Genomic DNA, 14,375 nt, shown 5'->3' on the forward strand with positions numbered 1-14,375 from the left:
AAGTGAACAATGCATTTGTATAGCAGTCGTAATGTCCCCAGAACTTTTCCGGTCCCCCATTTGTGGTACCAGCTGCCACTTTGCCTTGTGGAGTTCCTTTTATTCGTGAAATATTTTTGTTCAAAACCCTATGCCGCAAATGCTCAAACCAAAGTTCACACACAAGTGGAATCGAGGAGTAGTCATGTCTTGTTTAGTTGTCACAGGACAAAGTAATTGGCACGAGACGCTGGGTTCTTGCTTACATTGCTCAGTGTATTAAAAAGGTCAATTTGGAAGAATGCCTATCACCACTGTGAGAATGTCTTCCTTTACATCATCATGCGTCTGTGTCGGGCTTTATTTTATTTTTTTACAAACTCTACAGACAAGTGCCCTTTACCCTTTTCTTTCCCTGCCTGTTTTAAATAAGGGATTTTATATTGTATACTACTGCAAATGCAAACAGCTGGATTAAAACCTCAATATTATCTTGCTTTTGTTTACTTACACTTGTCCCACTTAAAGGGCATGCACCATAAAAGAAAAAACAACTTTATTTGTTTAAAAAAAAAAAAAGGAAATTTCCAAGTTCACATATCAACGTCGTCACTCTTGAGTTTGTTGCGGAGACTGAAAGATGAAATGTTATTGTTATACATTTTAAATTCACTCAACTCAATACAGGGGGTCCTCAATTTACAACAGCGTTCAATATAAAATAACAAAATGTGACTCCGTATTCTGATGATGTCCAGTAAATTAGATCACTGCATATTCTTCATTACCTTGAAAGCGTATCTGTACTATTATTACCGCCTGTATCGTGATCAGTTGCTGAAAGATACCTGCTTAGGTAAGAGTGGACGTCCGAGAAGCCGTGGAATTGCGCAAGTGGGAACAGGATGCCGGTGGGGCAGCGGCCTTCTCGCTGCCGGCAGAAGCTGCAGTTGCAAATGCCTCGGCAGGGAGGGCACTGCCACTCCTGAGAGTACAAAAGGATTTTAATAAGATGTCAATGGTTACCTTGCTTATTCAAAACCTGCAACGTGAGAGTATTTTGGTGTAAGGAAAGATAAAAGATGGAATAGTGTTACACAAATTCTAACTGCTCTTCTATCATTGTACACTTTACACATGCTATGCTTATTTATTGAACCGTTGATGACCAAGCATAGCAAAACGAGTCAGTGATCCATATTTAAGGAATTAGATTTTGGCATAATTAAAAAGAATAATTTCTGATTTGCAATAAAATAGCAAAAGGGGAACAGTCAGCGCTATGCTGATACCTGTATGTCGGTGAATCCTTGTGTACAAAAATGGCAAGGTAACAAGCAATTGTTTTGCTCTATTTTGAGATATTGACTTCTTTGTTAAGTACCTTTGACAAAATGTCTTGTTTTAACACTTTACCGTGCATATTTCATGAAAGTGAAACTTTGAATGACTTAGGAGTAGACATTAACCTACTGAACACATTATTGCCTTACATCTCGAAATCCTCTGTGACTTCCGACTTCGCTATGCAAGGTCACATTTGTGTTGGATACCTTTGTCATGAAACTCGAGGTGGCGCAAACATGGTGGTACAAGTGTGACAACTGACATAATTGATTAATTGATTGGCAAACAATCCAGGGTATACGCCATTTGCTCAAAATCAGGTGGCATCAGCCCCAAGATCCCTGCAATCCTCATGAGGATAGGCACCATAGAAATTCAATAAATAGCCCAAGTTCACAAGACATGTTGGTTGTAGGGTCTAACCGGATCCAGCAGCGCCTTCTTGACGTCCTCCCCGTATCGGTTCCTCAGACACGGCCCACAGAATTGGCCCTGGATGCCCCGGCAGCCCTCGCGACGGCAGCACGTCTTTGTGTCCACCGTCTTTTGCCGACATTGGTGGCATGTGGAGCCCTGACAAAACAAACACACACAGCTCCAGTAATATAGTGTAACTCTGAAGCAAAACATCGCAAAAGTGGTATTATAATCCAACAAAAATTGATGTTCAAAGCACTATCACATCTCAGGAGCTCAATGCAAGAATATGACGTACACAACGTACACAGAAAGTTGACTTAAAACCATACATAGATAAATTAAAAAGTTTAGGTGTTTTAAATTGTGTTCTCTTTTTTTTTTAATCTCTGTAAATGACCGTAAATCATCAGTGGTTAACATCAAGTAAGAAACTAAAATCTTTCGTTCCTGGCTTTAGAAATAATGAAAAGTAAATTAATTATGATGGCCGCAGGTTGATCTTATCCTGGACGAATGAAATTCTGTCATTTTCTATGTACAAAAAGGTATTGGAGCATCTTCGAATTGATTCCCTTCCACTTAACTAAGCATTCCGTTTAGTCATCAAGTATACTGTGGTGTGAACCTACAGTGACTCTGTTGTAAACTTTCTCTGTCATATTTTCAGCCACCAGTTGAAGCTCATCCTCCGTGATGTCTTCCACGGGCCGGATCACGTGAGGGTTGAGATTGGGCCGTGGGCCACTACGCCGCTGTGGGGCTCGCCGTACCTGGAAACCAAAGTACAACATTGAATGAAAGCTTTTAAATTCACTGATACTGTCAAGAAAAGATAAACTACCTCCATGAGCTCCTCCTCCAAGCTGAGCTCTAGATCGGCCTGCTGGGGTCCTGAGGGGTTCTCACAAGCCCCCATGGAGCGGGTCTGTCGGCGGGACACGCGCTCCGGGTTCTTCCTGAGCTCCCTTCCCAAGCGGGGTGGATGCTGCAGGCGGGTTTGGATAACAAAAGCCAACATAAGACATTGAGAGGCACTCGCTGGCCAAATCATTAGGTACACTTGCACAGCCCAATGAGATGTAGTAAAAGAGCTGTCTTCAAATGTCTGCCTTTTCAAAGTTACTAAAGCTCACTTTGGAGTAACACAGAACCTTTATTACTGGATGCTGTGTCCCAATTAGTCACATCTACTACAGAAAAACTTAACCCCTTTCTAAAATAAACACTTGCTCCATCACAAAAAAAAGGTAGCAAGAGTAATCATCACACTTGAGAGAAGTTTTTGGAATAATAGCAGTTACGTTGGTAAGTCTTAGCGGAACCTCAGTTCATCAACTTTTTGATTTAGCTCAAATATATGATCAAATCTCACAGGATAATGTACATAAAGAATGATCCCCCCCACACACACACACGCCATCTACTCACATAGATTTCATCTTTGGGCTGCTTTGCTTTTTGTTTTTTCAAAAAGCTGGAACCTCCTGACATCTTCTGCAGGTCTGCCATCAATTGAGCCAACTATCACAGCAGAGAGAAAAATAAACATGGCGGCTATCTCAATCTAGTTGCAGCGAGTTTGTGACATCTGCACTATTGTGAGCGAACTTGACGCAGTGTGGTTTACCATGGCTTTGTTTGCCTTGATGTTCAGCTCTCTCTTCTCCAGGAAAGAGTTGGACACGTCTTCAGGTTCTTCTTTAAAATGAACAGATTCAGCGACTTTAGCCCATCTCTTTTGGGTCCTCTCTTCCACCTCTCCATCATTCTCATCATCATTGTTGCCGTCATAATTAACATCATTAGTGGAGTTGTGTGTAGTCAGAGATGAGTGGAGCGGCATCCTCAGCCTGGAGGTTTTAGACATTTTGGCATTCTGTTGCTTGGAGGTAACAGAAGGAAGCCAGACTTCATCTTGACCTTCATATTCATCTTCCAGGTAACTATTCTGAATGGGGCGGAAGCAAAAAAGTTTCAATTCAATGCACCTTTGCCAGATTATACTACATAACCTTTAGATGTGATAGATGTGCTATTTTCTATTTTTGGAACTATGACTTGACTCCACGTTAGCGCTTTTCTCACAATTTTTGTTTTAATTTAATTTCATGCAGAAATGGACAATTCCTGCGCTTCAACATGAAAATTACAGTGATTTAAATTTATCAACCTGTATGATAAATTGCCACTTAGTCCCGTATATTATATCATTAGTCGGTCAAATCTAAAAATAGCAAACTTCTAGTTTAAAATATAGATTAAATAAACACACACAATAAAATGACCACGAAGTAAAGTGAATGTAAATAAAATGGCGGACCTTGTCGCAGTCGTCTCTCAGTTCGTCTTCAGTGAAGCCATAAAACGTTTTTTCACAGTCAGAGTCTTCGGTGAAAGCTTCAGCCAGCTCCTTTGTAAGGTGGAACATCCCCAAATGTTTCTTCTTGGTGATTAAAATCACAACAACAATAAAAGCCAAATAACTTTTCAAATGGCACAATGTTTGAGTTTTGACGAAGCAGGAAGTGCAACAGGTAAAGTTGTCTTTGCCCGCCAATTAAGACGACTGATTGATAGAAGAATGCCCTTGTTTTGTTGAAAAGGGTAGCGCGAAAACTATCTCAAGGTTGATTGCGTAGAATCTCCGCCCAGTCGGAATACCCAAAGTTTTAAAACAAACTTACTTAAATGATCCAATAGCGGAAGGGATTTAAATCATGTGATCTAAAATAAAGCTTTTATAGACAAGACAGGTTGATGTGTAGTATTGTTTAAAGTTGTTCCGTGTACAAAAACTAGACCTAGTTTTAGTTGCTTCGTTTATTATTGTGGTTGTATTTGTTTACGGTCATTTATTTTCACCATTCAACATTCTTACAAAAATGGCTTTTACTGTATATTGCTTGAAAAATTGATGGGGAAAATGCGCTCATTTACTGTCTGTCATTAGAATGCACATATATATTTAATAAACAATTTATTAATATTATTTATTTTTGTTGTTTCTTTCGTCAAGCACCGCTTTTGTTTGCCCTCTTTGCTACTGAGGGAGCATTCGAACCTAGTGCAATTGTGCACTTTACTTCCACCTGACGGTGTGTTCTTGTAGTACACTTGTTTATATTGCTGCATTTATCCTTTCAATTTAGACTGACAAGAGTTTTATTACGATTTTGGATCCGCAACCGAAACTGTTTTTTTTTATGTATTCCTATTTTTTATTATCAGATATACATGATTTTAAGGTCTTTATTAACTATTTCAATTATATAGTGTCTACATGTATGGTATGCATACACAGTCAAGTGGTCTCGGGTTCAAATTTCAGCTCATATTTTATCTGGTTTGCAGAAACATGCATGTTTGGTTCATTGAAGACTCTCAATTGCCCATAGTTGTTGAATATTAGTATGAATTGTTGTTTGCTTATACATGCAATTTGCAGTTTCTTTCGCCAAAAGTCAGCCGGAATGGCTACCAATGAGGAGAAGAGTTGTAAAAATTAGATCGATGTGGCATATAAAGGCAACTTGAGACTGTTCAATGTTCTGTTTTTTGTCTACTGTAATTGTGTTAGTATCATTTATTTGTATTTTAACGTACTGCTTTCATGGTCTTTGTTAATGAATTATTGCTACTTTGTATTTTAGTCTGCGTAAAGCACTTTGTTACAACAGCAACTGTTATGAAATGCGCTAAATATAAAATTGTATTGTATTGTATGAAATGGAGGCCAATTAAAGGACAAACCCAAACAAACAAAAAAAAATGCTTAAAAAAATCTTCAGTAACTCTATTTCTTTATTTTGTACCTTACGTCAATATAACTTCTGTCAAGGGACTTGTACCAAATGTTTAAAGGACAAACAGGGCAAATAATCAAAACAAAATAACGGGATAATTCTTTTTACAAACTATTACAACAAATGAGAGTATGTTTGTGTAGTACTAGCTCGTAAAACGGACTTGCTGTGTAAGTTTATCTCCTGAGATTTTGTCTGCGTGGGAGGACGAGGAGTTGCCACCAGGCCTTTTCGCCAATTTGCTTCAGCAATGACACCGCTCAAGTGCCAAAATGGACTCAGAAAACATCATCATCATCCTCTTAGTCCGTATTCCACCCAAGCGGTACAGTATGTTGCTAAACAAAGGCTAGCTGGGCACCTCCATTTGTTTTAACGTGATTCCACAAAACAACAAACAAAACACTAAATCGAGTGCATCCCATAAGCGATTAGTGTCATGCTACTTTTTTCCCGCCCAACTGTTGGGACACATCACAGGCTTAAGTTTGTGTAAGCGAGCACCACCAGTGTGCAAAGTTCTACACTTATGACTGGCTGGCCAACGCTCTTTATGTTGAAAGCAATTAAAGATGTAAACCAAACACTGGTGTTAGGTTTTTGAAAGGGTGAGTAGAGTGTTTGCAGCTCCGAACCACATTGTGGGGAAGTGAACCGAATAGTACCGCTTGGTGGAAACATCCTTTTGTCTTTGTTTTCCTGAGGTCCTAGTTAAAAGTAACTTTGGTGACATGGAAACAATTTGATACCTGAATGCTTTGTGTTATTATATTGCTTCGCCACAAAAAAAAAAAAAACGAACAAAAAAATTGACGCATTCACACAATCTGGCGACTCATCTTTTTCTTGAAATCTACACCATTAAATCTGCTTCAAGGCTCGTTTTATTACACGTAACCGGCCTCCTCCTGTTTTAAATGCATACACAAAGAAGTGGAAAGGAAAGCTGCTTCAGAGGAAAATGTACGGTACATTATTTTTAATCTCTCATTTTATAATAATTTTCACCCTGCCGCCGGAGATGGTTCATCATCTTCATGTTTTTTTTATTGATTTTTTTTTCTGCGGTGGGTTTTGACTATAAACAAGTTTCCGTCTGTCCGGGGGGTCTGTTGGTCCGAGGTGAGTCCCACATAATCTGTCAATGCTGATGATGAAACATCTGCTGTCCTGGAGTGACGGGGGAAGAAAAAAAGTTCAGCCACATTTCTCAAACTAATGTCCATTGGTCTCGGGCGCCGAGGCCGGGGTGGAAGGGGTGGACGAGCGAGATGCCACCGGAACCTTCTCCCCACTGGGACTGGCGGCTGAAGCCACGACATCGGATGTCGTGAGCCCCGCAGGGGAAACCCCGGCGGCAGCGGCGGCTGCCACCCTGGCGGCGGAGATGGCGGACACGGGTTTAGGCTGAGCCTGAAGTCCAGGGCTGCAGATGAGGTGATGCCGCTCCCAGTCTTTGTGCTGGCAGAAGGAGCCGCAATAGCGCGCCGCGTTGCAGCCACTGCACGTCTCGCTGGCTTTGCGGCCGCAGTTCCAGCAACACTGTGACGAAACACGGGACAGCGCATTACTAAGGGAAATAAGTCAAGTAAGGAACTGTGTTTCATTTCAAACTTATTTTGATGAACCTGTTGTAGATTTATGGCATACTGACTTATGTTTACGCCACACGTGAGAATTTTATGAAGTTGTCGTAGCTAAAAAGACTGCAAGTTAAAGTCTTTAGTAAGTTATCAACTCAAATTTTAGTGGGTAAATAATAATGTTACAGATAATCAGATGAATTAATTTATCTTTATTTACTTTCATATTAAATAACAATATTGGGACAAAAATTGCAATTTGATTTTCGATTGTAATATAAGTCGCACAGTAACCCGGATGTGTGCTCATGGCGTGTGCTCACCTCACTGGAATCCTCTTGTTCATTGATGACCATGATGGCATCCTCTTGAGCCTTCCTCTTGGCGTCGGCGAGCGTCTTCTCCATCTTGGCCCGCTCGGCCGCGATCATCTCAAAGGCTTTTTGCTCGGCCTCAGCCACCGCCTTCTGCACCTCGTCCATGGCCTGCCTCTTCACCTCGTTCACCGCCTCCTCTGCGCGCAGAAAGAGAGACGCTGTTCAGTTGGTTTACATGGACGACAATGATAGGCGGTTCTTACAGCGATTTCTCACCTGCTTTCCTCCAGATCTCGTCTGTGACGTATGCTGAGCCGGGTCGTGGGGCGAAGTCACGCTGAGTCTCTGAAGAGAGAGCATAGTTAGGGTGTGAGTATTCCATTCACAGCTGCTTACGTATGCTGACAATTTTTGCTACGTTTAGTTCACATTTACACCTGCACATGTTGTATTAATTATTCATGCGTACTTGTCATGTTGATAGTTATAATTGCCGGTGTTCATTCAATTCATTGAATAGTAATGTGACTTGTAATGCTAATGACTATTCTTGCCGCCCCTCGTTCACATTCACATCAGGATATCTTTATATTATTAATGTCTAGTTGTCACTCTCCTGCTGATATTTCGTGAAAACAACTTTGATTATAGACAATGAAATGATCCATGTCTAGTTTTGCGACATTCAATGCTGCTGACTACTTGTGCTGTGCTAGTCCAGATTCTCATCATCGAACAGTGAGTTGTATTAATAATTCATGTGTAGCTGTCAATGATATTATTATTGCTGTTGTTCATTTCATTGTATCGCTGTGTGACATGCAATCCTGCCAACTATTCTTGCTGACTTTTGTATACTTTTACATCTTCGTACAGTATATGTTATCCATACATCATTGTCATTGCATCGCCGGTAACGTTTCATGGAAACTGCCTCTTTATAGAGTACTAATTGATCTATTTTTATTTTTAGTTTGTTTTTTTACATCCAGTGCTACTGACTATTCTTGCGGTGTTTTGATCACTCTCAGTGTTCCTGTTGCTGGTGTGTATTTCATTAAAACTGCTTTTATAAAGTATTTATTGATCCATGAATAGTTTTGCATGGCTATATATATATATATATATATATATATATATATATATATATATATTAATTTGCGACATTCAATGCTGCTGATTACTTTTGCTGCCGGTCACATTCACTTCTGCAGCAGTTACATTTATTTTTAAGAGTAACATTATCTACCCACAAATGCTCATAAAAACATTTCATTCCTTTTTTTCAGAAATTAAATTGGCATCCGATCGGAAAGGTTCCCCACTCTTCACTTTTAGAGCATCTCTATCTACAACTCAAACCGGGCTCTCGTGTCTGGTTAGGAGACGCAACAGAATTGTTGTTTATCGTCGTCTGATGTGAGATCTGACAGCCTCAGAGAGGAATGTGTTTGGCTTGGATGGGGGGAAGGCGGGCCTACAAGCTGTGTCAACATTCTGTCCCTGACTGCAAAACTCTCCCTGCCTGCAAATCACCTTCACTTCATAGTGTGTCATCTATAAGTTCTGCATCATATACACTCACAGGTCACAACATCAGGTATGCCAGCAATAATTAATAATATCATAAGCTCACTTGTATTAGACACGGCTATCTTTGTTGATGTGATTTTTTTCATCATTTTTTTTCTCCGGTGTATGGGCTGTCTTCCCGGCTGAGCGGGGGCCCAGATGGTACTCGCGCATGTTGGCCAGCTTTGTCTCACTGAGCCCGCAGGACGGCCCTTCTGTGGCCGATATGGCCCAGGCCGGTCCTGGCACCTGTGAATGTGACTGTGGCCCAGCAGGGGACAACGCAAGGCTGGCCTGGCAGTGCAAACTGAGGTGGAGTTCTTACTGTATCCACTAGAGGGCAGTGTTAGTCTTGTACTGAATTTGTATTGTGCTTTCATGACCTTTTTAAACCGCATCGAATTGCTTTGGGAGGTCTCAACATGACCCAAAACTCCAATCTTGGTGACAATGCATGTGTTTGAGGGGTTCTAAACTTAAGGTCCCCACAACACATACAGGAGCACCCTCTGAAATGTATTCCCCTCTCCCCGCCGACACGAGCATCACTGATTCACACAAAATTGGGTGGGCTTGTCTATCATATAGGATGCACAAAACGTCTCAAGGACCCATGCCTCAAAGTGAACAGGAGGTCAGCCATTTTAAGTACGAAGCAGCCATTTTGGACGAATTCCAATGTTTGAAGTTTGACACACTCCTATGAGGCAATTTGCCCAAATGAGCCTCAATTGAAAGCAGGTGTCCAGAACAGATGGGCAGTGCTAAATCACCAACCTTTTTTTTTTTTTTTAATGCTTATCCCATCTAATGTGGGAAGCGTATGACGGCAAAGTTATATGATGAGTTTGACGATGCTTGGAAAGTTAAAAAAAAATAAAAATAGCCCTGACAGTAGCATCCTCAATTGCAACTAAATTGTGTGAACATGTGAATTATTAGAGGGCACAGGAAAAAGTCTCAAGGACCCATGCTCAAAAATGAACTGGAGGCCCGCCATTTTAGTTTGAAGCAGCCATTTTCAGCAGATTGCATGGCTCGTATACTTTGACAAACTCCTATGGGGGAATTTGCCCAAATGAGACCTCACCAGAAGATGGCATCCTATAAAGATGAGCGATGCTAATTTGCCAACCTTTTTTTATTACAGCATGTTAAACAGATAGAGCTTGGTGCCAAAATTTGATGGCGATTTTGAGGATTCTTGTCAAATTCGCAAATAATTACTTGTCAATGTGAAATAATGTGAAGTTCCCAACAAATGTCTTTCTTAATTTGGTGCGACAATTAAAAAAAATAAGCAAATAAATGATAAATAAAAACTAAAATAATAATACTAAGTAATAATCATCATTTGACTGTATCGTAGTGGGACTGTGCAGAACAAAATCCTCACCAGACTCTGCAGAGAGGGGGCTGTGCGTTTTGGAAAAGGGTGCTGAGCCCGCTTTGCGAGCGTCCTCTTGCTCGCTGGAGCGCCGCCTCCAGTAGTTGAGCTCCTCGCGGTCCGACTCTTGGCACCGTCGCAGGACGCTCACCGACCGCCGCGTCTTTTCCACCATGTCCACGATGGAGTTCAGCACCTGAACACGACAATGTTGAGTTGGGCTTCATTTTAGTTCTATATATTTGGTTAAAATTGTAGTGGCTATGATTATCAATCCATTGTATGCAATTGAGCTATAGTCATGCGGGTACACTACTATTATTCTGCTCGAGAACTAACTTGCTGGAAAAGGGAGTTCAGAACTTTCACATTCTCCCACCCCATTAAAAATTAAAGACAACCAATCAATTCATAATTTGTTAACATTTTATTTCATTGTATACTGTAAATTATTCATAATTTAATAATTTATATATTTTCAAGTATTTCTTTTATCTTGCACAACAAAATTAAATGGATCAATCCAGCACTATCGATCAAAACAACTGCGCAAATTGATTTCCCCAATGACATCACTTGTTGCTAGGCAGAGTTCATGGGGCTGAATCAGATCCTCCCCATAGGCCAATTAAAAAATATAGGTATAGGCCTTGCAAAGCCCACTAAGCCGACACATCAAAACTCTGAAAACAACACTGTCAGAATAATGAAACACACTAATGATCAGTATTAAATATAAAAATCTCAACTAATTTCTTAGCCAATCAGAAGAGACACAAAAGACACTTACATGGTCTAGATGTCTCCATTCATCAGCCCACTCCCTGTCAGTCAGCCTGTGATCGACCGGCTCCTCGCGGTAGCCCCCATTAGTGCCTGATTAAAAACACACAGAAGTGAGACCAATAATTAACATTCGTCCAAAGGCAGACGACGCCATAGGTCAGTAAGCTCTTCATTATACTTCCAATCTGTAACATGACATCAGTGTCCTCACACGGCGTGTAACAAACACAAAGTTTTATTTTTTTGTGCATTTATGCACTTAAGTGACATCATCACTGAGGCACTAGGGGAAGAAAAAATGAGCCAGATGAAGGATGAGAAAAGGGTGAAATAAAGAGAAGCCCTGTGATGCAAGACAGACTTTCGGCACCCGGAGCCGGAGCACATCTGGAAGTCAGCTGTCAAACACGCACTCACGCGTAACACACTCACACACATACACACGCCAAATGTCTCTGCTGGCACCCTCCTTTGCGGAGCTCCCTGCGTTCCTGTAGGGAGACACTCAGGCTGAATGCAGTGGCTCCGACATTTAAACACAACCAGCCGCGCACTGTTTGCAATCATATAAAAAGACATGCACACATTGCACGCACACACACACACACACACAAACGGGTACACAACAAAACCAAAGGAAAGCGCCAATCTTCGTAAAACGCAGAAACAAACAGCCGACAAGAAGCCACATGCGCACTGAGCCTGTTGAGAAGAAGAATGATTCCTATGTCGGCTCGCCTCGGCCTCCTGGTTCTCATCAGCGTTCATCAGTTCAAAGTCATGCATGTGTGGACTAGTGTGTGTGTGTCTCCAGTTAAGTGGCGGCAGGCGGGCGGGAGGCTGTGAGACAAGGGACTAAGACTTCATAAACACAGCACCTCCTCTAAGAACATATCAAGGTGTGTGTATGCGTGTGTGTGTCAGCTACTGCCGTTTCCAACCAGAGCTGACAAGCCTCTGAAATGGAGGCCAGATATACACCAGAGTCCATCCAGTCGGTCATGGACAGCGCACCTCTGTTTATAAGTGACACACGGACGATACACTGCATCTCAATTAATGGGGAGGAGGGGCGCCACTAAGCAAACACAGGAGACCACCCTTAATTAAGTGGGCAAGCCAGCGCATGTCAAAAAGAGAAAAAAAAAAAAGAAAACTCATGGAGGGCTAAACATTTTTTTTCTAGGTACAACGGCAGAGTTTTTTATGTATGTAAGGAATCCTCATACTAATTGACAAGTTAGTGCACAGGTGTCAAACTCGAGGCCCGGGGGCCAGATCTGGCCCGCAACCTCATTTTATGCGGCCCGTGAAAGGCAAATCATGTGCGTCAACTTCCTGTTTCAGGCACATTTTCTTCACTTTTAACAACATTGAGATATGAAATATTGCCATTTATTTGTTAAATTGAAAAATTGTTGAACAAACACTTACTGGTTTCTGATTTCAAAACTGACTTTCCCTCAATTTGTCGTGTGCATGTAACGACGTATGGCGATCATGCATTTATATGGGTCATAACGGCCCTCTGAGGGAAACCAGAACTACGATGTGGCCCATCCACAAAAATAAGTTTGACACCCCTGAGTTAGTGTGTGGCCCGCTTGGTATTATCTTTTAAATTTTAGACTCAGGTTTCAACCCTTCGCTCTAGTTCACTAGTTGCCATGATAACAAAAATCAGCACTTAGTTAGAGCCAAAGTGAGCAGGCGCTCATTTGTAAGAGAAAAACCATACCTTTATTTCAGTGGAATAAATAGATGTGTATTGCAAAGACGTGGGATAAATTCCTACGTTCATATGGGACTGCATGAATTTATCAGAATTTGACCAATCAGATGCAACCTTAAATGTATCATTTTACGTTTTACGGCGTTCTGAAAGTACATCTTTTCCCGGCACACGAGACAATTTAGTGGTTGAAAGTTGACTCAACTTTATGAATGCCTGAACCACATGGAACTATTGGTGGAGGTCGTGTAATGAGATTTTGGTAAATTTGTAAAGTTTTTTATCGAGGTGCAGGCAGACAAATTTTAAGCTTCACAGACATGATGAAACCCTCTGAATCATTACAGAAATCAATGAATGGAACACATCATTATTAATATTTTGATATATTACTGTATTTTATTTATTTTTTAATCATCCCATCATCTACATCACAGCTATTCCATATAGTCGTTGTTGCAATTAATTACCTGGCAGCCTGGGTCTGTCTTTGAGCTCCCGTATCTCCAACATGCGCTGGCTGTGCTCACGGTGCAGGATGTGTGGCGCGGCGATGTCGTCCAAGGCGTAGTGCTGCAGGGGCGGCGGCGTCGGGTGCAGCTGGGCGTTGAGCGGCAGCGGGTGCGCGGGGCTGTGGCGGGGAGCCGGACTGATGGTGCATATGCGTTTGGCAGCCGGCTCCATGGCCACGGGCGGCCGTTCGTGGAAGCCGTTCTCCTTGACCCTGAAAGTCGCCGGCAGCTTTAATCAGATCAGCGTCCGCCAGATCACAAGGTCCTTAAATTTGGCCATCCGAGCTCACCTGCTAGGACTGGGTCTCTTGACGGCGGTGTCGGAGGGCTCCATGAGGAGCTCGGAGGAGTCCGGAGAGGAGGCCATGGTGGTGCTGAGCAGGAGGTGCTCGTGCTGGGACAGGTACTGGGCTGGGGTTTGCTTGGCGGCACGTGCACAATGGAGCAGCTCCCTCTGGAGCAGGGGAAGGTTCGCCTGGAGATTAAGAAAAGTGAAACGCGGTTTGAAATGCAAAGTTGGCACACGCAATGTAGCTGACTCTTTGACAGAATATGCAGTACGTGTGTAATGAAAAACAATTTGAATTGGCAAGTCAGTTTTGGTTTAAGAGATTTGAGAAGCAAAACATGCCTATTCACTGACGATTTTGTGCTGCATGACAACTGGGGCAAGACATTTCCATTATTGGTAAGCACACAATTTTGGGTGCTGACTCACAGTACAGACATGCACGTTGACACCAAATTTTGGAAACATTTTACAACAAGCCCTTCCACCCCCCCCTTATAAGTTTACTTCTATTCAGAACTTCTCTGTCTCCATCCTGTCCTCAACACACACCCCCTCTTTTTTTTCTTCGTCGTCCTTAATTACGAGCAGACGCTGGTGTGCTTGCAATTACACCACTTCCTCTCTATGGTGAGTAAATAAAACCCA

General features: G+C 41.9%; 2 protein-coding genes across 4 annotated transcripts in view; both read right to left on the minus strand.

Moving 5' to 3' along the window:
* Positions 1-518: 518 nt before the first annotated feature.
* On the minus strand, positions 519-4,375 carry LOC148327625 (cell division cycle-associated protein 7-like). 2 transcript variants are annotated; one of them, XM_088308360.1, is made up of 8 exons: positions 4,067-4,374; positions 3,374-3,694; positions 3,175-3,267; positions 2,588-2,731; positions 2,376-2,516; positions 1,750-1,899; positions 828-964; positions 519-612 (listed from the first exon to the last, which is right to left on the minus strand). In XM_088308360.1, the coding sequence occupies exons 1-8, from the start codon at positions 4,172-4,174 to the stop codon at positions 573-575; spliced, it is 1,134 nt and encodes a 377-aa protein (XP_088164486.1). In that variant the 5' UTR covers positions 4,175-4,374; the 3' UTR covers positions 519-572. The 2 variants fall into 2 exon arrangements, with proteins under 2 accessions (XP_088164486.1, XP_088164485.1); XM_088308359.1 differs by having other exon boundaries at positions 519-964; positions 4,067-4,375.
* Positions 4,376-5,529: 1,154 nt separating this feature from the next.
* cbfa2t2 (CBFA2/RUNX1 partner transcriptional co-repressor 2) overlaps positions 5,530-14,375 on the minus strand; it is a 28,664-nt gene continuing 19,818 nt past the window's right edge. For both annotated transcript variants that reach the window (XM_088309951.1, XM_088309952.1), the window contains exons 5-11: positions 13,729-13,913; positions 13,397-13,650; positions 11,199-11,284; positions 10,418-10,604; positions 7,726-7,794; positions 7,456-7,646; positions 5,530-7,091 (exon numbers count right to left, since the gene is read on the minus strand). In XM_088309951.1, coding sequence (XP_088166077.1) covers positions 6,765-7,091; positions 7,456-7,646; positions 7,726-7,794; positions 10,418-10,604; positions 11,199-11,284; positions 13,397-13,650; positions 13,729-13,913 — 1,299 coding nt within the window. In that variant the 3' untranslated portion in view covers positions 5,530-6,764. The remainder of the gene's footprint in view (positions 7,092-7,455; positions 7,647-7,725; positions 7,795-10,417; positions 10,605-11,198; positions 11,285-13,396; positions 13,651-13,728; positions 13,914-14,375) is intronic.

The sequence above is a fragment of the Idiotropiscis lumnitzeri genome, chromosome 11 (assembly GCF_059441095.1).
Source record: "Idiotropiscis lumnitzeri isolate Australia: NSW breed Sydney's pygmy pipehorse chromosome 11, RoL_Ilum_1.0, whole genome shotgun sequence".
Taxonomy (NCBI): Eukaryota; Metazoa; Chordata; class Actinopteri; order Syngnathiformes; family Syngnathidae; genus Idiotropiscis; species Idiotropiscis lumnitzeri.